We start from the raw sequence: 23,576 nt of genomic DNA on the forward strand, positions 1-23,576 counted from the left end.
TTTTTGTTAGGAATATTTTTTTGACCCAGAAGTCCTGACAGAAGGAGAATTGGCTCCAAATGATAGATGTTGCCGAATCTGTGGTAAAATAGGACATTTCATGAAAGACTGTCCCATGCGGAGGAAGTGAGTAGTTTTATCTCTTGTCTAGAAGCAATCTGTCAATAGTATAAATATTTATTGGCCCATTGTAGATGTTATTTTCCCAGACTACTAACCATTATTAGGAAATTAAGAATGCTACACTTGTGCTACTGTGTGTGCATGCATGCGTGTCAGAGACATTAGTTTATTCTAACATATTTATAGCATTCCAAACATACAGCTCTTTTAATTTTTTTTAATGAATGAAAAGGGGCAAATTAAATCAGTTAATGTAAGGATATTAAGTCTTTAAAGAACGCTGTAACTCTTAATAGATAAGTATTGATGATTTTCACAAAAACGAATAGATTAAATATCTTTCAGTAATAAAGTTCAGGCGCTTCCAGCAAAAGATCCTTCTAATTATGTCTCTACCAATAAGATACTACACTTTGACTTAGTAATTCAGTTGCCAAATGAATGCCAAGTTACATAAAATGGAATAGGTTTTGTGCGTTCATTAATAGATACTCCCTGCATACCTTTACTAATAGTGATCCTCTAATATAACGGACTTGTTGTAAATCCAATTACAAAAGGATTATGACTGAAATGTACTTTGTCAGTCGATTCCAGACACTCATATTTTTCCCATTTTAAGATTATAATTAATGCTGTGCATTGTTAGAGTGAGAAGACGACATGACAGTGATGATCCCAAAAACCAAAGGTATACAGAAAACAAAGAAAAAAGAAGTAAAGAAGACAAAGAGACCCCAGTTAAAACTACAGAACGAGAAGTTTTGCTGAAGGATGGGAAGTTACAGATATGTATGCCTCATAGAAACAAATTGGGCAAAGGCACAATGGAAACTGGAAAAGAGAAGACTGCTAAGCAGCCAGTGGAAAAATGGAAGCGACAAGAAGACAGGGATTTAAGAGAGAAGCGTTGTTTTATTTGTGGGAGGGAAGGCCACATTAAAAAAGAGTGCCCACAGCACAAAGCAGCTGCAGGTAATGAAATCCATATGCAGTCTAATGCTAATATTCTATATTTTTCTAAATTGTAAGTTTAAGGAAATTAACTGGAAGACATTGGGGTTCAGAGGTAATTAACGTGCTATATAAACACGGCAATCTTTGGTGCGGGGAGCAGCCTGATAGAGAAAGACTCTGTCAAAATAAGAAGTGAAAAAGGATTGTGTGAAAGGCATTTCTAAAAGATTTGTTTTGTTTCAGTGTTTTAAATGTTTAGGAATACAGTAAAGCATCTAGTCAGAAGCAGAAAGGGAACTGATCGGCTTACATGAGAGTGACCTGAATATCTCAGAGAAGGATTGGGTTGCCTTGGGCTTTCTGATCTTTTCCTGCCCATTTATTGCAGCTGACCAATAGTGAGGCTTTGCCAGTAGTGTGGCAATGCAAGAGAACTCAGCATAATATCTGGTAATTGTTCTTGGAGGCAAGAACGAAGGCAGGAGGCAGACTAACTGGAGTTTGCAAACAGATCATGGCTAGTCACCTAACTAAGGCCTGTGCAAGCACAGTTGATCATAGATCTGAATAGAGCCATGGAGAAAGTTAGGGATGTGCATGGGACAGGTGCAAAGGAGAAGCATCAGTTTTTTACAGCTGTAAGCTAAATGCCAAGTGCTGCATAAGTTTCTAAAAAAAACCCTTCCTCTTACTCCTATGCCATGCTTTTATTTACTTCGAATCAACTCTCATTCGGTTTCTTTATTTTGCCAAATACAACAAGTATGATAATCTTTTTGTTCTATCTCAACTGTTAAAACGTCTCATTTTAAAACCTCCCAAGAATTAATATCTGCTAAATGTTTGCTTGGTGGTATATGAATAGATTCCTTTAAAAAGAGTGGTATGGAAATAAAATCTAATTTCCTTTTACGATTTAATCTTTTATTTCCACTTTCTTAGGTGTTCTGAAGTCAGAAGTTTTATGTGGGTCTCCTTTATCCAATGCTGTTAAACACTCTGGTAGATTAAGTCAGGTAAATAATATGTCATACATGGTATTTTTTAAAACCCTTATTTTCAAAGTACAAGTTCCATGATTCCTATTACATATTTGAATCAAACGGCATTCAGCTAGATACTGTTTCTGCATCAAATAGTAGCTAACTCCGTATGTTCTCATATTCTTTAAACTTTTAAAGGGACTACTTCTACAGGAAGAAAAAAAGAAACAGAAAGGAAAAATACACTTGAGTCCCCAGTCAGGTTGGTTACTTCTAGACTTCTTCTTACTAGACTTCTTCTTTTACAACATCCATTATTTAAATGTAAAAGCATGCACCAAAAGAAAAAAACCACCTTTTCTGCAGTACCCCTATATGAGTTAGAGAGACTTGGACTTTTGGGTTCAGCAGGCTCATTTTCCTTTGGTGAGTGCCTAACTATACAGTCTGTAACAAAAGTTAACACGGCGTGTAAAAGGAAAAAGTTCTATTACTAAGATGCTCAACTTTCAAATATTTTTAAACTTATTTTTCCACAATGTACTGAAATGGCACCTATCTTCCCATGTTGCTGTAGTTTGAGCACCTTGTAGGCCTCAAGCCCCTCATAAAATTCGTTTTTGAATTGCTGGAATATTATTCTAAAACATATATTCCATACAATTTGTCATTGGAAGCAGTAATATCAGTATGTTAAAGTCATTGCTTGTTGTGTGCATCATAGTGCCATTGACTCTCATGATGATGAAGGGTGCAATTTCAGAGTAGGATTTACCTTCCTACTTCTAGAAGGGGATGTTTAATAATGGGTCCTGGAAAAAGTCAGAAGTGGGTGGAATGAACTATAAGTGTTCTTGAAGTTCTAAGAAATTTTAGTTCAAGTTTACCCATTAATCAGTATTCATTTCTCCTTGTCATTGCAGAATGGCTCTTATCATTTGTAAACATGCTAATGGAAAGTTGTGTAAATTGCTTCCATTGTGATAATATCTTCAATTAAGTGGTATTTTCTCTCCATGCACAGGCAGCCTTTCCAGCAAATACATGACTCAGGGAAAAGCTTCGCAGAAGAGATCCCATCAAGATTCATGAGAGACTGAAGCAGTCTTTTAAGTTGCAATACAGACCGTCCATTTACTTAAGAAATGTTTATTTTTGTTTAGAGTCTCCAGGTTCACAAAACAGCAGCACAAGCAGTCTTCAGCTTAAATTTAAAGAGAACACACTTTATTTTAATTAAACTGCTAAAGATGAAAGAGCAATGGATTTTAATGTTTGTTCTTACCATGAATCTCCCTGCTCTTAATAAGTTTGAGCATTTTAATAGAAAACCATGATTGTATTTACTACAAAATACAAAACATGTAGATCAAGGAATTCCCCAATCCAGACCACTTCAGAGAGTTTTCTACATTCAGCCTGAATGTTTGAGTGCACTTAATGGGGTGCAAGCCAAATACAGCGTCACCTTCAAAATATTATTTTTGAAGGATAAAGGGGTTATTTATTAATGATGAACATTTATTGATTTCTTTTGTTAAATGTCTAAAATGTTTCTGGATTGCTACTGCCATAACTTACAAATATTTTAACCTATGGGGAACTAAACATGGACATTAAGTAAACTTTTATGTAAAATCTCTGTGGAAAAGCAGTGCCATTGAGTGAGTTCTTCCTATTGTTGTTTTATGATTGATATGCTGCTATCTTTGTGTACAAAAAGACTAAGAAGCTGGTTAGCTCTATGTTCAGCTGCTGTGATATTTTCCCATTGTGTATAACACATGTGCACGTGTGCGCGCGTGCACACACACACAAAACTAAGTTCATCTGAGAAAACAAGAAGATACGTTGGCAGTTAAAAGATAATATACTGTTTTTCTGAAAAGAACCATGTGATAATCAAGGATTTATTGTTATCAAGGCTTAACGTCAGGATTTTCTGGAGATAATACAAGAAAAGTATACAGCATAAATTTAAGCCACTGTTATTTATGACCTTGAAATAAACAGCCAACAGAAAAGATAAAATTTCTAAATTTTTCTTGGTATTATATATTCCAGGAGTCTTTTAAATACATAAACACACACAAATGTGCGCATGCAGACAAAATATAACATAGGAACATTTTCTGTATTTTAAGCTGTAAACATGTATTCTAGCTTAAATAACCTTACATTTTTTTAGAGGGAGTTATATGTTTGGTCTTGATTTTTCAAAACACTAGGTAACTAAAACGTCTGCTGTTATGCAGAGATCTGTGTGATGCAGAGATCTGTGTCTGGAACCATTCCTGTATATAAATTGCATGTGAACCTGAATGCAGAACTCAGCTGCCTCCACTGCTTTTCTTTCAGTGCTGTTTTTTCTTCTTCTAATGTGTTCAGATATGCAATCATTGAAAGTAATGCTCTATGGGTGATTGACTTCTGCATAACCATTTTACATTTTTACTAATATGTAGCAACCTAAACTGCATGATTTTCAGATTTTATCTTCAGGGCACTTGTATTTCCATGCAACACTGGCCATTTTATTGTAATAGAAATATTATTTTTGTTTATTACATATAGTCTGCCTTTCTTGGTGAGACTCAAAAATGGATTATACAGTTAAAAAAATGCAGTATGAAAGAACCATACAAAACATACAACCAAAATGAATAAAACTGGGCTACAAAATTAGAAAACACTCTAAAACAGTATAGATGCAGAGGAGTTAGCCGTGTTAGTCTGTAGTAGCTTCAAGAGGGGACTGGACAAATATATGGAGCAGAGGTCCATCAGTGGCTATTAGCCACAGGAGATAGATGGTATTCTCTTTGTGGGGAGGTGGTGCTCTGTTGTCTTGGTGCTGGAAGGAAGGCAGTGGGAGGGCTTCTGGTGTCCTGGCCTCACTGACAGTCCTTTAGATGGCACTGGATTTCTAGCCACTGTGTGTGACAGAATGTTGGACTGGATGGGCCACTGGCCTGATCCAACATGGCTTTGCTTATGTTCTTATGTTCTTAGTAGCAAAATCAAAAAGAGTCCAGTAGCACCTTTAAGACTAACCAACTTTATTGAAGCATAAGCTTTCAAGAATCACAATTCTCTTCGTCAGATGCATCTGACGAAGAGAACTGTGATTCTCGAAAGCTTACGCTACAATAAAGTTAAAACAGTATAATACATCTAGTATAGCAATATAATACACATAAATACATATCAATAAACAGCTAAATTTCAAAATGGGTGGAAAATGAAAAAATGCAAATGTAATATATACAAGAACAAAGTAATGAAATTATCAAATTTCACGTTTCCAATTATAAAAATGCCCTTCTGAATAGTTCTGTTTTGCACATTGCTTTACACATTCTGTGGAATGATAAAAGCCTGGGAACTTTCCTGACCTCATCAGGCAGGCTGAAAACTGATCCCTTGTAAGAAGCCTGTTGAACTCAGTGGGAGTAGGCATAGGATCTGGCCGCCGAGGATAAAGCAATAGCTCTTGTGAAGGCTGGAATAAATTTCAAGGTTTTAAGAGCCAATGTCAAGACTTTAGGGAAGAAGAAATAACTTCTGGTGAGGGAAAGTGGGAAGATGGGTGGGGGAGAATCATAGAATCATAATGTTGGAAGGGGCCTTACAGACCCATCTGTCCTACCTCCTGCCCATGCTAGAACAGACTAAAGCATACCTAACAAGTATTCATCCAGCCACTCCTTGAAAACTGCCGATGAGGCAGAGCCCTCCACATCAGTAAGCAGCCAATTCCACTGTTTGATTATTCATAAAGTTTTTCCTGATGTCCAGCCCGTACCTTCCCTCCTGCAGTTTATACCCATTGTTTTGAGCCCTATCCTGTTGCCAACAGGAACAGCTCTCTTCTCTCCCCTAAGTGACAGCCTTTTAAATAATTAAAAGAGAGCCATCATGTCTCCCCTCAACCTTCTCCAAACTGAACATTCCCCAGTCCCTCAGTCTTCCTCATAGGGCTTGGTCTCCAGGCCCCTAATCATCCTAGTTGCTCTCCTCTGCTCCTGTTTCAATTTGTCCACATCCTTTTTGAAATGAGGCCTCCAGAACTGCACATAATGCCCCAGGTGGTATATAGTGGGACAATGCCATCTTGTGATTTGGATGTTACACCTTTGTTGATACACCCCAAGATTGTATTTGCCTTTTTTGCCACTGTGTCAACTGACTATTCATTAACTTTTCATCCACACACATCTTGTTCGCACACACTGCTACCCAGAAGTGTATCCCTCATCCAGTATGCATGCTTTGCATTTTTGTTACCCAGGTGAAGAACCTCAAATCTGCCCACTTTTCCGGTGGGTTCAGATCTCGTTGAATTCTATGTCTTCAAGGGTGTTTGCTATTCCTCCCAGTTTGGAGTCGTTTGCAAATTTAATGAGGAATCTTTCACATCCTCGTCCAGGTCATATATAAAAATATTGAAAAGCACTGGGCACAGAACTGAGCCCTGTGGCACTCCACTGGACACTTCCCTCCAATCAGATGTGATGCCATTGACAATTACTCTCTGAATGTGGTTATCCAGCCAATTCCCCATCCATCTAACCATCCTAGAGTCCAGTTCACAGTCCTCCAGTTTACCCATTCAGGAACTTGTCAAAAGCGTTACTGAAATCCAGATAAAGTACTTTGACAGCATTCCCACGATCCAGTCAGCCTGTCACTCGGTCATAGGAGATGAGGTTGGTTTGGCAGGACCTGTTGGGGACATACTGACTTCACCGTATCACTATGTTGTCCAAAAGATGCTTGTAGATTGATGCCTTTAATATCTGCTCCAGTATTGTCAGTAGCTAGAGTATTTCCAGTATCTAGAGATAGTCTAGTTCAGATATTAAAATATCAACTGAAGACAAAAGGCACAGATCAGGAGAAAAGTGTTCATAGACTGAGCTGTGTTCGTCTGTAGCAGCAGAAAAAAGCATGACTCTAGTAGCACATATAAGACTAAGACTGTGGTAGGGAATGAGATTTTGTGAGTCGCTGCTCACTTCTTCACATAATGAAAGTTCATACCCTATCATAAATTGTATTAGTCTTACAGGTGTTACTGGACTCTTGCTCCTTTCTACTAACAAGTAAAAATAGCGGCAACTTTAAACATATGCTAATATGACATTCAACTTAACATTTGAATTAAGGCTGTTTAGTATAAGTACCCATGTCCTTTAATTATTTTTGTTCTGGGTTATACTGCTATGTTATGCCGTAGCATAGTGGTTAAAAGGCAGGGCTGCAAATCAGCACTCTGCAGGGCAGTATTATTCATAAGGCTGACTAGGCTGAAGCCTAGGGGACCTGCAGGGACTAGGGGCCCATCAATTTTTTTTTGCTGAGGCATACCCTCACAAATTAAAATTGATTCTCTTATATAACCTCTATTAATAAGATAATTAACTGCTGCTTTGTTGAACTTAAACGAATTATCTCATATAATTTATGGATAATTATTTTAATATATTTTAAATAAATAATACAAATTGTATTCGCTTCAAAATATTACAGTATTGAACAATTATACCCCCAAAATGTTACTTTCCTGAAGAGTTCTTGTGCAATAAAAATATTTTAAAATTGTGAATAGAATTCTTCAGGAGGCCCTCAAAATGGATATAGGGCTATGTACTGCAGTCTAGTACATACTGTACCAGGGTCAGGCTGTCAGCTGTTGTGGGGTGAAACATTGAAGTGCCGGAGGGGGCCTGCCATGAGTAAACATGGCCCTGGCACTCTGCTAGTTCAACTGCCATGAGCTCAGCCGGTAGCCTTGAGTAAGCCTCTCAGCTGCAGCTTCCCAGCTGTATTGTGGAGATAACACTGACTTTGTTCAGTGCTCTGAGTGGGGCACTAATCTGTCCAGAAGGGTGATATATAAGCACATTGTTGTTATAACATTGATTGTTATAATTATGAAAACAATGAGTTCAGTAAACTTTTAAAAGGAAGTTTCTTCAACAGAGCCCACAGCTAGTAATTGTTACATTTGAGGGGGACAGTTGTGTAGTCCAATACAGCAGTTGCAGAACCTAGTAAAACTGATGGTGTCAAGCTTGCATGAGAATTTCAGCTCAGCAATTTCTTGCTGTATCATTTCAGTCTATTATTGAATATTCAGGACATTCAGCTATCACCCCTCTGGTTTCTGATTTTTTCCAATTTTTATTATCTGATTTGTGTTACTTTATTCCCTTGGTTAGTTTGGCCAGTATAAACATGCATGTGAATAAGCACTTGATGGTATGGCAGATGTTACTAGATTTTTGAAATCCCGAATGCTGGTTTGCAGTAGCAGAATAAAACAGTAGTCCAGCAACAGGGTACAGTAAGCAAAATCATAAATTTCTGTGAGCGAGAGCTCACTTCCTCTGATGCACAGGCCATAAGTCAATCAGAAAGGTGTGGTTGATTCAGAGCAAGATCGGAGCCAAGAAGTAAACAGTTGATTCAGCACGGGTGCGAAGCACTTGTAGCCATGTCCTTGAAACGATCAAAATGTGAAGTAGAGGATGAAGTGAGACAAACGAACACACAACAGGACACACCACTGAGCCACTCCGGAGGACCCTCCTGATTAAGTCATGTTGCTCGGAGGACAAAACCGGCAGGAGGGTTTTGGTGTGGGGACTGATCTCTACAAAGCAACCGAGAGGCTGGTGTCGCACGTTTCTGTAGACTGCAGTGCGGACTCGACTAGAATCATCTTCCCGATAAACCTGCCTTTCCGTAAGGTGCTTTCTAAGTCGGGTCGAGGACTTCTGGTCTCCCTCGGAGCGTCAAGTCGAGCTGAGCTCAGTTGGGGGGCGTCTTTTGACTTACTCTGAGCTGCCGCGGCTCCTCCGACAACTGGCGCCAGTAAATTCGCCAGGCGAATTCGGAGCCGCTCTTGGGCCAGCCGCAAGGAGAGAAACACCACAATCGAATTTCGTTGGACTCGCGCCTTCCGCTCCCGCTGATTGGATGCCCTTGCGGAGAGAGGCGGGAGACCGAACACCGCCCATAACGGCGGAACTCTCAACGACACGCTATTGTCCAATGAGCGAGAAGGGGAAACTCCCGCCCCTCCGCAAGACGTAAACAGTGCGCCAGTACGTCGAGCGCTGCGTCCCTTCGTCCGCGGTGGCCATGGCCAACCTCAGAGGACAGGGCTGAGGGGGTGGGGGAGAGGAAGGCCGAGAGAGGTGGTCGGAGGCGCCATGGCCTCGTCAATGGTGAGGGCCACTGTCCGGGCCGTGAGTAAGAGGAAGATTCAAGCTACCAGAGCGGCACTTACACTGGTCAGTATTTTAGATGGTGCCGCGGGCAGGGGGCCTCTTCCCGGCGCCGTAGTGGAGGTGGAGCTGCTACCGGATGGTAAACAAGGGTGTTGCGCAGGCGCAGCTGCAGCGCTTACTCTGCTCATGTTCGGAAGGGCTGCTGTTCCCAGATGGAGCTCTTAGTTGTGTATTCCTTCGGCCTCCTTTCGGAGCATGATTCTAACCCCCCACATACACATACCCTCATAACTGGGCCCGTATCTTATTATTGTGTAACAGTAGCCCGCTGCCACCCCCTTTACGGTCTCTGACCTAGGGAAAAGGCTTTACCTGGGAAAAGGCTTTATCTGCCTCACCTGCAGCTGTTCGAGGCCAGTCCCACGCACAAAAGTGACAGCTTTTTGCGGGGGGCAGTGCCTGATTCGAGGCCAATATCGCTCTGATTTCCCTGTTTTCCTGTATGTGTTTAATGCCCCTTCTGAACTCCCCATCTCTAGGCTTAGCCCCTGGTCCCTATTGAGTCGAATATACACATCCTGCTTTTGACGAATTATGGACTGGTGATACTTGTTTTTCCTATTAACATTCTAAATAACTGGGTGTTTGTGGAGTCGTTTAGAAGCTCATTTGAAAGGATAGTAAACTCTGCTTTTAAAATGTTTATAAAACCTGTGTTCCTTGTATTTCTGAAGCAGGTGTGTGTTTATATATCCACTTTATGGGTGTGTTTATGTATTTTATAAAGTAATAGATTTCAGACTCTGTTTCAGAAAGTCCTGGAGTTTCTCAAAAATAGATCCAGTAATAATGTTACAGCTTCCCTGAAAAAACAAAGTTTACTTATCATTGCTGAGCCACTGACAACAGGCAGTATGGCTGTGTTATAGGTGGGTTCTTCATGGGCAAAGGAGAGGTTTAACAGACCTGGCCAGAACCCCACATGAAATGAGCATGCATCCCAGGAAACTCTGTCTACCTGCATAATGCTGGTAGTTTATGACAGGCATTTTGAAGTTTTTTAGCAGATAAGTATGGGGGGAAAGTCTCTGAAGAAGTCTCTGAAGAAAAACTCTGGAATAGTGTAATCAACAGTACAGAAAAAATAGTGTTCCATAATTTTATTTGTTGTTCAAATATCAAACAATGTCATAAGTTTGGGTCCTTATATGAAGGGCCCTCAGAGATGAAGTGATGCATTTTTATTTCAGCAAATCCAAAATATGTTGTGTTTATGGTTGGTCTTTCACAGTCAGTGAACTTCACTGAAAAATGGCTAATTATTCTCTTGGGCAAGTTGTACTTTGGTTTAGGTGATCTGATATAAAGGAGTGCAGGACTTCTGAGAAGTATTGCATTTGATCACAGTAGTCTTGCCTACCTCTGCACCTGATCACCCTAATCCCTCCCTGTTTACAGATGAAAAAGCATGTGAAATTAATTTAATCTGGGCCAGAGGAACTATTGAAATTGTGGTGGTGGAGAATGCCCTCAAATCGGATTTGACTTATGATGACCCCTGGTGGGGTTTTTGTGGTAAGAGACTAACAGAGGAGCTTTCCCATTGCCTGCCTCTGCAACCCTGGGCTTTCTTGGAGGTCTCCCATCCAATTAACTAACCAAGGCCAACCCTGTTTAGTTTCTGAGATCTGACGAGATCAGGCTCACTTGGGCTATCTAGGTCACAGCTATTGGAACTGTACAGCTCTTGATTTCTGGTTCCACATAATCAAATCATGCTATAGACATAGGATGAACAATGACAAAAGAGCTAAAGGAAAATATGATGGAAGAAGAGGCAGCTGATGCATTTTCCTGTTCATCTGTTTAAAGGTGCAGAGAGCATCTTTATATTGTGTACTGGCAACCTTATTTAATAAAAGGGAATCTAAAATTTAAGCTTTCTGGGAAAGGAATGTTCCTGTTCAGTTTGTAGCTTGATGATTTCTTTTCTTTGCTGTTCCCAGAGAATTGCATGTGAAGAACTGTAAAATTGCAACTGTAAAATTTGTTATATGGGTTTAGTGTATGCATGCTGGAGGTGCAGAAGAAAATAAAATAGGATTTAGATTGTCAGTTGCTTCCAGGCATGTTTACTCTTGTAACACAAACCATTAATGAAAATCTTTTTCAGACACCCTCTGCTGTAAATAAGATAAAACAGCTGCTTAAAGACAAACCTGACCATGTAAGTAGGAGAAGATGTGACATTGTTCATACGTTTAATAATAGCTCACAACAAACCACTGATACGTATATTGATAGCAGCTGCCCCTGTGAGAGATGTGTGACCGTTTAATGCATCAAAATAGTGAGTGACATGTAGATAATTTTTTTCAGTTTGAAAAGGAACTGTGCACATTCAGCAGTTCACGGTGATGATACTTGTTGGAGTGTGAGCTGTATGTTGATAGAAAAGAATGTACAACTTTTTTTTACAATGATGGTGTTCATTGAGGTTCTTGGTATCATGTAGCAGCTTCTGATTTTCAAGATATTACTGAAGTGCAGTAAGCTTTGAAAACGTTTAAACATGGGGTTTTTAATGAATTCTTAGCAGGCTTAGCATTAATAATTTTAATGTATGTGCTTCCTTGGTTATTAGAAGTGCCACTATAAATAATGTAAGTATTTTATGCAAAATTTTCTCGGTGTTATCCACCATGTAGGTATTAACTTCTATTTATCTACTATTAGTCCATTATCTGATTTCACAGTCCAGCAAAAATTAGTCAAATTCTATTTAAATCAGTGGGGTTTTGTTGTGCCTAAATTGTATAATTGATTTCAATGGAATTTAAGCATAGTTAAATTTCTCCCAGTTGTGATGCGTAGAAGTTCCTTTGACGCCATATTTCAGGAAATCTTGCCCTTTTTACAGGCTTTCTGAGTCAGTATTCCTTTTCCAGTGTTGTCCTAAGCAGAGTGATAACCTTCTAAGTCCATTGATTTCAGTCTGCTGAGGACTGCAGTAATAGAAAAACTAAGTGCAGCCAGTGACTTTAACAGTAGCCTTAACTGCAGATTTGTACTAGAAGGAAGAATTCTTCCGGTTAAGCCGAGAGAGTTTTGAAATTTGTATTTCAAATTTCTAGAAAATGTGTACTGCTGAATATTGTTTCCTACTAACATATTTCCTAATTATTATTTCAGGTAGGAGTTAAAGTTGGTGTCCGCACAAGAGGCTGTAATGGACTTTCTTACACCCTAGAATATACAAAAGCAAAGGGGGATTCTGATGAAGAAGTAGTACAGGATGGTAAGTGTGTTATGACAGCTAATGGTGATTTTGTATCTTCTTGTAGTTCTTTAAAATATTTTAAAATATTTTATACGTCTTTCATTCTCATTATTTGAACTTCTCAGAAAACTCATTGACAATCTTTCTACATTTTTACCTTGCCCTTCTTCCAGGAATTCAGGACTGCATACTTAAATGCCTCCCTCCCAATCTGTAAAGTAGAAGGTAGTCCTAATACAATGTATTGATAAATGAATTATACACTCTCTTCTTCAAACCAATACAGTATCAATACTGTTTCTGTAGATTGGACAGCTCACATTTGATGATGGTACTTGATGATGAGCAAGTACTACATTCTTGAGCTGAACATCTACGTGTGTGCTTATGTTCATAGACTTGGATACTAGGGAAAAACCATTCAGAATTATTTTTATCAAAATTTATTTCAAGGATTGAGAGAACACTAATAGATCATGTTATGTCAATGTGCCATAATGAGCTAGTAAGGAGACGAAATCTTCTAAGCTGTTTTGCACAAAACAAATACATCAAAGCAAGCAAGGTCTTGTCACCTCTCATTAGATTTTTTCCCATTCTCTTTGTCAAGGTGTTAGAGTGTTTATTGAAAAGAAAGCACAGCTGACACTACTAGGAACTGAAATGGACTATATAGAAGACAAACTGTCCAGTGAATTTGTCTTCAACAACCCAAACATCAAAGGAACATGCGGCTGTGGAGAAAGCTTCAACATTTGAAATCTCAGGACTATTCCCATGATTTTAAACATCACAAAACTGCTTTCTTGAAGTAATCAATTGGGACTTTTTCGTGTCTTTAGACTTCGTAAAATATGGCTGCCTTTTTAAGAAAATAAAAGCACTGCATTTTGAAAATGTAATCGGTGTGTTAGATTTCAGTTCTCATGCACTCAGGTTTGAGAAAGGGTGATCTGTCTGCAAAACCTAAGAACACAAGAGGTACAATAACACATTTCTAATTTGATTGGCAGAAAATTGCAGGACTAGTTTTCAGCAGTCTTTCTTCTGCAGGATGTTGCTAGTAGTTCACAATATGGATGTAAAGTCATATTATTTTGATTAGAGTGAATTATAGTATGGTATTTGTTGTGCTTTGAAACAATACTAAACCTTATATGTAATGGTTATGTCCAAGAGTTTTTCATTTGTAATAGTCAATTAAAAAAAGATCTTCAAAACTGAACTCATTCTGAAAGGAACACAGCCTGGTTTGAGATAATTTAACCTACACTTCAAATATCATTTACTCCTAATATCTTACGACCCTCTTCTCTCCTCCCTCCCCACACCATTGCCCACTTCTTCTAAAATGGAGAAATGAGCTTTTTGTTGCCACTGGGAAAGGCATCAGTATTTTAAGGAACCAGGGTAACCTTTATGACCACTTTGATTTTGCAGTAGGCAGTGCAGAATCTTGTGTTGTTTCACCATCTTGTCCCTTGTTTTCATTACTTCATCTTAAAAATTTTGGACCCTGTTTCTGAAAACAAATTGTCCTTAGTTCATATTTCTAAGTCTTCTTTTAATAATCACACAATGAAGGAATTTAATATTTCAGGGCTGTGCAGTTTTGTTAACAAGTAATCAGCAATTTTAGTTATAAATACTTTGGTTGAAGGAGTAAGCTAAATAAAAGCAGGGTCTTTCCATCAATGGCTTATTTGGGGAGTAGCAGGAGTAACTTAAAAGGTGATAGTCATTTGTATTTTAATAAGATTAGTTATGGTTTCTATCATGAATGAAACAGTTCCTTAAAGGCTTACTTTCACCTTCTTACAGCTAAGTTATGCTGTTGTATATCTAAAAAAATACTTCTCGTCTGGTTAATATAAAACTCAGCCATTTTCTTACCTAGAGAGGTATTTCCAGATTGCCCTTCGTGTACTTGTACTGCTGCAGTTATCTTTGTAGGCAGACACCTATACCAGTCATATTTATGAGATGCAAATGAAGCCTCCTCCCAATAACGCTTATGTTGCAGTACAAGATTGCTAGCTACAATAGTCTTATCAGTTGCAACAGGCAGGTGTACTGCAACATATTTGTTATTAGGAGAAGGCTACAGTCCTTTTCATGACATGTCAAAATATCCTGCTACTGTGAAAAGATTAGTTAGACTACATAAAGGAATATTAAACAATTTATAAATAGGAGTGGCTACTACTACAATCTTGTACCCTATGAATTTTAGAAAGTCATTTAAAATTCTATGTTGAGAACATCTCTAGAGTTTGACTGAACCTTCTTAGGGTGAACGAAGACTGAATGATGAATGTAACATGTTCTATGGAAAAGTGGGATTGATGTATTTAATCTTTTAAATTTTATTTCTTTGAGAGATATTATGTGGTCTGTGTTTTGGTATACAGACATCTTGAATGACAGTGCACTACCAAATTACAAAAAGTAGTCATAAGCACCTAACGCACAATCTGAAGTAAACTTTTATTGATAGCTATGTAAGACCATAACATTATTATTCTTGTGTGCAATACTGTATTGTAGACTTTGGTTGCAATAAATGATGTCTTTTGGTTAAACATGAAACACCCAGATTTTCAGAGTTTCTGTAACTTAATGTAAATGAGAAATTTGAATTCTGGTTGTTTGTCATCTGGATTATCACACTATGAATAAGTGGGTTCTTAATGGTTAAAATTACATTTCATTTCAGGTGGTCCTTTTGTATGATCAACTGCTTATAACATAGTGACCAAGTGCCCTCACTACAACTTGAAAAGCCCATGACTTGTATCTCATCTCTGCCATGAAGAGGGGTGGGAGTAGGGTTGCCAGCTTCATTTTGGGAAAGACCAAGAGATTTGAGGGTGAAACCTGGGAAGAGTATAGAGTTTGGGGATCTGATGATTTGAGTGGTATTCATTCACTTCTAACTAATGGGAGAGATTAGGCATGTGCACTGGAAAAATGGTAGTATTTGGATAGGGTCTATATCAGTATTCCAGTTTGTTTTTCAGAATTTTGAGGTGTTGCTGTGTGCGTGTGGGGGGGTGTTTTTTTGGAATTAAAAAAACTGATCCCTTATTCTTTGTGAGGGTGCTTGGGGCAGGGGTAGAGTGGTGGTTTTTCAACCAAATGGCACCAGAATTGCAGGCAAACTAGTCCTGTCCACTAAAGACCTCCCAAGTTTCACATAAATTGAATTAGGGGATCCAGTTCTATAGGCCCCTGAATAAAGTGCCCCCAGCCATCCTACTTATCTCTATTGTTTCCAGTGGAGGGGGAAAAAGATGTTTTCTCCAGGGCAACAAAACAAATAGCCAAACATGTAAAAGCAACCACTGGCCGAAAACCTTGAAATGCACACAGAGCCAACAAGCCAACAGAATCAATGATACAAAGAAACCCAGCAGAACCATGATGGAATGTGGCAAGTCCAAAACAACTGTCCTCAATGTTGGAATTCTCTTGTGGGGTTCTACAAATTGGAATTTTAACCCCCATATTATTCAACCTCTATGTAAAACCGTTACGAGAAATCATTCAGAGCTATGGATCTGGCTGCCATCAATATGCAGATGACACCCAGCTCTGTATCTCACTAGCCAAATCGCTTGGTGATACAGTAGGAGTTTTGAGTTGCTCCTTAACAGCTACAGTCAAATGGCTGAAGGTGAACACATTAAAGCTGAACCCAGACAAAACAGCAGTGATGCTGGTTGGGAAGGCAGAAGTTTGGAAGGATTTTGTGCTCTCCACTTTTGATGGGGTTCAGTTAACCCTTGCAGTCTTGGTTAAGAAGTAACCAAGTAAGAGAAGTAAGTTAATGCAGCTGCAAATAAAGCCTCCTCCCAACTCATACTAGCCTGGAAGATGCCCCCCCCCATCTTGACATAGCTGATCTGACCACCTAGATTCACACCATGGTGACATTGAGACTAGACTACTATAATGCTCTCTATATAGATCTTCCATCAAAGTCAGTTTAGAGATTAGTTCATGCAAAATGCTGCAGCTCAATTACTATCAGGAGCTGGGCAGAACATGTATATTCCACCCATTCTGCAGTCACTCTGTTGGCTTCCCGTTGGATACCATGCTCAATTTAGGGTTTGCACTATCACATATAAAGCCCTTCACAGCCTTAACCATATCTTTGAGACTGCCCCTCCCCCTGCTCAGAGTTCTGCTCAACTGACTAGGTGTCACCCTGCAAATGGGCAAAATCAACAGCTGCCCATACATGTGCATTCTCTGTAGTGATTCCCACCTTATGGAATGGCCTGCCTGAAGAGGTCAGGAAAGCTCCCACCCTGGCTTTCTGCAAAACATGCAAAATTGAAATAGGAGGGCTTTTTTTACATGGGTAGAGGGGTTGTGCTGTGTAAAGGTTCAGAAAGATGCCTTGGAATAAGGGAATGTGGATTATACTGGTATGTATGTTGAGGTGAGATGGGCACGAACTGGAAAAAAATGAACTCTGCGGTTTGTGGTTCGTCGCATTTCACGAACCACAAACTTTCACAAACCTGCCCCAGTTCGCGAACTAGTTTGTTTGGTTCGTGAAAACCTCACTTCTGGGCCAGCAGAAGGCCACTTCCAGGTCAGCAGGTGGTCTGCAGGAAGTCCATCCCCTGTTGATTAGGAAACATTGATCAGCGCCAGGTTGTCTGCAGTGATGAACCAAAAACCGAACCAAACAAACCAGCCTAAAGTTCGTGGCAGTTTGTCAGAAATGGGCTCTGACGAACCGCCTGTTCGCAAACCACGAACTGAACTAGTTCGTGCTGAACTTTAGTTCATATTTCAGTTTGTGCTCATCTCTACTGTTGAGGTAAGTATGTTCCTTCTGGGTAGCTTGTATGTAATTTAATATGTTTGGTCAAATTGCTTATGTTTTCCTTCAGCATTGTTTCAGCTCTGTACTGGATTTATGCTTGTTTTTGAAATTTCTGCGATTTCATTCCTTCTTGTCTTGCTTTATGGAATGTCACAACTGTTGATCACGTAATTCACCTTGCATCTCAGTAAGAAAGGTAGAATATAAATAAAATACATAAGAGAAGGCTCTGCACGGAGTGTACCTGAAACTATAGCCCAAAACTTTGTAGATTTGTTTAGGATCGTGGCCTGGTATAATTGTTCCCATTGATTATTTAAAAACTCTAGCTTCTTTTTCATACTCTCTTGGAGCTGTTTTTTAACCTGAAAATATCCAAGAAGGAGCACAGGGTCATTGGAAGTTCGGAATTGGCTATAGATATTGCGCAATTGGCGCTTAAGTACTCTGCAATCATCCATGAACCAAAATTTAGTACCTTATTACTCCTTTTAGTTGTACAATCAGGCTTTGTGCAGAGAGACTGAGATAAATGAGAAATCAAGACATTGTATGCTGAGATCATTAGTATGGGTTCCCTACTATCAATTAAGGAAGCTCTAAAATCAAGGAGAGAGATGCATTGGAGTAATCGACTGGTTTCTTGAATAGAACGATCATTCCATATAATTTTGGGTAGAATTTCTAGCTCAGAAGTTGGAGATGTAAAAGAGTAAGGGAAGCCAACAAGAGAGCCAATATTAAATGTCAAAATGAGGGGAAGGTGATCGCTTATAATAAAATCGCCTACCTCAAAGTTCAAAACACAAGATTTCAGGAAGGGAGATACTAGAAAATAATCAATTACACTACTACCTCTCCCAGAGATAAATGTAAGTTCACTGGCTTTAGGAAAACATGTGAGCCCATTCATCCACAATCTATTGAATCGATGACAGAATTTGGTAAGAAGTAGACCAGCCGAATTTATATGGCAGTCTTTAGAATGCCTGTCATAAGAGAAAAAAGGAGGAAGGGTGTCGTTCTCATTGACTCCAAGACCCCTAAAAAAAATTGAATGCTCTTCCTACTCTTGCATTAAAATCCCCGGCCAAGCTAATTTCAGCAGAGGGAAATTTCCTTTCTAGAGCTTCCATGATATCTGGAAGCTCTAGATATATAGATATAAAGCTCTTTACCTATAATATATCCTGGCTAAGCCATCATAAATCAGTAATTAATATAGCTACCATTAGCACATCAGCTATCTCACGTTTCTTTTTCAATAGAGGTAATCAGTTTGTTCCAGCTGCGCTAAAAGTTTTTAAGGCCAAAGTGATTCCACAGTTACTGTATGGTATTCCCGCATGGATAAGTGCCTTCGAGGCTGGTATTGAAAGAGTCCAATCCAAGTTTGTGCAGAAAATCATGGGTCTCCCATGCTGTGTTCCATATGCAGTCCTTTGTTTAGAAACCAGCCTTAACGTGGTAGAAACAAGAGCATGGCTTATGTCAATTAAATATTGGTTACGAGTGCACTATAATGCTGACCCCAGGAGCTTTTTACATCAAACGCTGTCAGAATTTACCATCTCCAACTGGACTGCCTGCATAGAGAAAAAAATAACTACAATGGGCTTATCTTTAGATTCGTTATCTACGCTCCCTCTTTCAAATGCATATCAATTAAACGCAGAATTTTGGACACTGAATTGCAAAAGCTTGCCAGTTCTGCCAAAAAATCCTGCTCCCCTCTGAATTTTGAAATCCCTTTAATTACTGGCCGACTGGCTCCTTACCTATCTGCCTCTTATACCCCACAAATGCGCAGAGCGTTCACACTCGCTAGGTGCAATGCTATCCCTTCTGCAGTCGCCTATGGCAGATATAATAAGATCACATATTCTGCAAGACTTTGTGCTTGTAATTCAAATTCAGTTGAGTCGGTTCCTCATATTTTACTTCATTGTTCCCAGTATGCTGATATCCACTCTAATCTCTTAGACCCAATTTTACTTAATATGCTGGGTCATTCGGAGACCTTAATGGTGTACCATCTTCTGAATGATTCATCATCATCCAAAATAACTGAAAAGGTAGCCTTATTTTTAAGTCTGGCAATCAAGGATTGATTGAAAAACGTCTGTTTATACTCAAACTACCCTTGTTACCTCTATATTTGTGTACTGTATTGATAACCTGAGATATGTCAATAAAGGCTTTGTTGTTGTTATTAATAAAATACATAATAACGAATGCAAAATAAAACCAAGGAAAAACTATTTTTAAAAGACCCTGAAAGAAAACAAAGGTTCTCTCCCTTGCAAAATTAAAAAATACAGAATCCATGCTTTGAAGTGCAAGCAAATGCAGGTTATATTTTATGTAAATGTTCTGAACTCCATCTGTTCTTCCTTCCTTCCCTTCAACAAATGTATCTATCTGGATTTCTGTTGTATTTAGGCTTTATCTTAATTAAATCAGGTCATCCTGAACTTTCTAATATAAACTAACATTTTAAGACAAGGCTCCTCCTAGGCAGGTCATCCTTCCAAATAGCATGTGGAATATATTTAGAACTCTGAAATGTGGCAATTTTGTTTGCCATGGGCATACTGATTCTGCACTGTGTTTACAGTTTCAGGGGGGGTGCTGTTATAGAAAAGAGGTTAAGTAACCCAGGAAGCTCTATAACAAGACATGAGGAATCAATTTCAGCTAAAATTATACATAAAGACAAAGCCCTCAACAAATCTATACTTTTCAAAAGGTAAAAGAATTATTGCTGGAAAAATGTGATTGTGTAGTACTGTCACCAGAACAAATGATTCCTTATGGGATACTGAAACATTAGACTCATTCCCTTGCTGATATCCACCAACCAAATCCAATGTCTTGAAAAAAGGATATTATTCAGGATACAATATTTTGCACTGAGATGTATCTATTGAATCTTGTCATTCTCCAGCGTTCAGACTCTTTATTGGCAGGTGTCCTTTTCTCAGAGGTGAAGGAGAGAGTGCCAGCTGGAGGACTCCACCTAGCAACAGCCTGTACACATCAGAACTTGGCCGTGCACCCACCACGTAACAGCAGGGCAGTGTACCCTCCATGTGGTAGGCCCATCAAATCTGGGCTTATCCAGAAGGTTGGCAGCATACCCAACCCAGCTATCATGACCTCTCCTGATCAGTCCAGTGACCTCGACTCAAGAGTAAGAGCCTGAGCCAAGTCAAAGGAACCAGGTTCAGGAAGGGCCTGACATCACAGAAGCCCCTACTGACCATGCTCTAGGTGTGCCAGAGACCACCCTACCAGAGTCTGTGAGAGAGACTGAGATAATCACAAGGCCTCCACTGGGCAGGACACAAATCCCAGGCTCACACCCCCTCAGGGCCCATTACCACACCAAAAGAATAGCTTTGCTAGAAGGCAAGGGCCAAGGCAGTGCAACGGAGGCAAAATGCCAGGCTGGCAGTACACACTCCCAGCCTGGCTCCAGAACAAGGCCTTGAGAGTAGTACATCTTTGCAAGATTCTAACCAAAGCACAGCCCAGTCTCTGGAGCCTTAGCACCTGCCAGTGAATACAACTGAGCCAGATTAGCTCTCAGCCTACTTAGGCTGAGAGGGCTGCACTGGCTGGTTCAATAGGTCTGCTAGATACAAACTCTCTGTCATTCGTAACCCCTTTATCCAGCTACAAGCTCCAGTATTCACTCCCAAGTAGAGATGGGCATGAACCGAATTACAACCCCAAAAAACACACGAACCAGGCCAGTTCGTGGTTCACAAACCAGTGGTTCGTGGAAGCCCGTTTCCACGAACTTCCACAAACTGGTCTACTGATTCGTTAGGGTCATAAAGGGGAAGTTTAAATGGCCATTTCCCCAGGGAAATGGTCATATAAACTTTTGCTGTGGCTTGCAGGCAGGTCCCTTTAAACTATCAGCTGGCAGGTGGCGGGGGATTCCCCCCCTTGCCTCCTGCCAGCGGATAGTTTAAAGGGACCTGTCGCTTGCAAGCCGCAGGGTCCCAGCCCCACACTTACCTTCCTCTGCTGGCCCACAACGTCCTCCCCCTCCTCTCGCAAGGGTTGGGAAGGCTGTTTTTGGCCTCTTCTGCCGCTGTGTGGGTCTTCAGGGTGGCGGAGGAGGCCGAAAGTGGCCTTCCTGCCCCTCAAATGGCAGTCACGGTGGCCATTTGAGGGGCGGGAAGGCCATTTTCGGCTTCCTCCACTGCCCAAAACGGCCTCCCTGCCCCTCAAATGGTGGCAGGGGGAGGACACCATGGGCCTGCGGGGCAAGGTAAGTGTGGGGCTGTGGCTGTGGTGTGGATGGTGGCTGCGGTATGGGCAATTTAAAGGGCCCTGCCAGATGATAGTTTAAAGGGACCTGCCACTTGCAAGGCAGGAAAGGGCCCTTTAAACTGTCAAATGCCCCTTTCCCTGCCACTACTAAGCTAGGTCTAAACTCCTCTCTCTACTGTCCTGTCCTGCCGCCATTAGCTAGCAGGAGGACTAGCATGTCCTCCCAGGCCTAAGTCCCTGGCCCTTATAAGGAAGACACCCTGGGATATGTCCATCCCTTCCTCTCCTTGCCTCCAAGAGGAGGAAGAGTTGAGATCAGTAGCACCTTAGAGACCAACTAGATTTCCAGGATATGAGCTTTTGAGAGTCAAAGCTGAAATCTAGTTGGTCTCTTAAGGTGCTACTAGACTCAAATCTTGCTGTTCTACTACAGACCAACATGGCCACTCACCTGAAACTGCCTCGCTGAGGGTTGCCCCAACCTCCTGGGTTGATTGGCAGAAGCTATTGCCAATTGAGTGTGACTGGGCCAGGCTATGGTTGCCAGGTGTAGGTTGGAAAATTCCTGGAGATTTTGGGGGTGGTGCCTGGAGAGGGTGTGGTTTGGGCAGAGGAGGAACCACAGTGGAGTATAATGCCACAGAGTGCCCCCCCCCTAAAGCAGCCATTTTCTCCAGGGGAATTGAGATCTCTAATCTGGAGATCAGTTGTAATTTCAGAAGGTCTCCAGCCAACACCAGGCTGGCCTCCAACCTTACCTTCCACCTCCCTCCCCTCAGCCTGGTTTTTTCACTCCATCTCACCTATATCCCCCTTACTATAGTCCCTGTTTCATACGCCTTTGGTCCACATCATGATCCTCAGCGTAGCCTTTTTGATGTCAGAGAACCTTTCTTCCCTTTCTTACAGTGGAAAAACTGGTTGGCTCCAACCAGCCTTTTTTGGCCAACCTTGCCCAGTTCTCTTTCCTACTACACCCCACATGTCAATGACTTTTGTCCATGCAGATCCCATGATCCCTAGCATAGCTTTTCACCTGCAAAAAAATTGGTTAGATCAACCCATTGTTTGACTGAACAAATCCTCATTTGTCCAAAATAGCCAAAATGGCAAACCACAGTTAGCTGGAAGTATGGAAATCTTCAGTATCAGAACTTTGCACAACAGAGGAGGTGCGGTGCAGCACGTCTCATGGGTTCTCTTAATCTTTCTTATTTTTCCTGCAGCTAGTCTTTGATTCTGTCTGAATCTAACTATATGAACCTTGTAGGCATAATATTGCTTCAAAAAAGAAAAGGAGCAAGTCTTCAAGGAAACATGCATAGCAAAGCCAACAATTAAAAGACTCTAAACAAAGCAGTAGATAGAAATTCCACCAAAATACAAAATTGTTCAATATATGATCCCATAGACCCAATATATGATCTCATAGACCCACATATATCAGCCATAACAATAAAAGTACATCAAATATACAACCCACAGTGATCCATGATAAAGTACATTATGAATTCTCCAGGGTTTAAAAACATATTTTGTAACCTTAATCATATTCAATAGTGTGTAATCACTAAATGTCCAGAAAACAGCTGCATCTTCCTCAGTCACCTAAAAATTAAGGCATATTGGCATTAATGGTTCCTCCTCACGTTAAGAGTAAATCCAAATGAGGGAGGAAGGAAAATTGTCTTGTTAATCCTAAGGAGGAAAAAGCATGCTGGTCACACCTGATCTCTAAATCATGGTTAGGTGCAAGCAAAAAGCAAATACTACTAATAAAAACACTTGCCCTAAACTTTTATAATTTATAGGAGAGCCTTCAAATTGCCTAGCTGCTACTTCCAGCTTTTTTTTTAGTAGACTCA

The 23,576-nt window shown here is 40.2% G+C and overlaps 2 protein-coding genes across 3 annotated transcripts in view; both read left to right on the top strand.

Moving 5' to 3' along the window:
• Positions 1–3,705, top strand: part of TUT7 (terminal uridylyl transferase 7) — a 38,980-nt gene extending 35,275 nt beyond the window's left edge. For both annotated transcript variants that reach the window (XM_054986468.1, XM_054986469.1), the window contains 5 exons: positions 11–126; positions 773–1,098; positions 2,023–2,096; positions 2,262–2,325; positions 3,088–3,705. In XM_054986468.1, the coding sequence (XP_054842443.1) occupies positions 11–126; positions 773–1,098; positions 2,023–2,096; positions 2,262–2,325; positions 3,088–3,155 (648 nt within the window). In that variant the 3' untranslated portion in view covers positions 3,156–3,705. The remainder of the gene's footprint in view (positions 1–10; positions 127–772; positions 1,099–2,022; positions 2,097–2,261; positions 2,326–3,087) is intronic.
• Positions 3,706–9,156: 5,451 nt separating this feature from the next.
• Positions 9,157–15,170, top strand: ISCA1 (iron-sulfur cluster assembly 1). The gene is made up of 4 exons (XM_054987225.1): positions 9,157–9,364; positions 11,475–11,528; positions 12,494–12,599; positions 13,192–15,170. Exons 1-4 carry the CDS (start codon positions 9,284–9,286, stop codon positions 13,338–13,340), a joined length of 390 nt encoding a protein of 129 aa, XP_054843200.1. The 5' UTR covers positions 9,157–9,283; the 3' UTR covers positions 13,341–15,170.
• Positions 15,171–23,576: the final 8,406 nt, after the last annotated feature.

Source organism: Eublepharis macularius, chromosome 8 (assembly GCF_028583425.1).
Source record: "Eublepharis macularius isolate TG4126 chromosome 8, MPM_Emac_v1.0, whole genome shotgun sequence".
Taxonomy (NCBI): domain Eukaryota; kingdom Metazoa; phylum Chordata; class Lepidosauria; order Squamata; family Eublepharidae; genus Eublepharis; species Eublepharis macularius.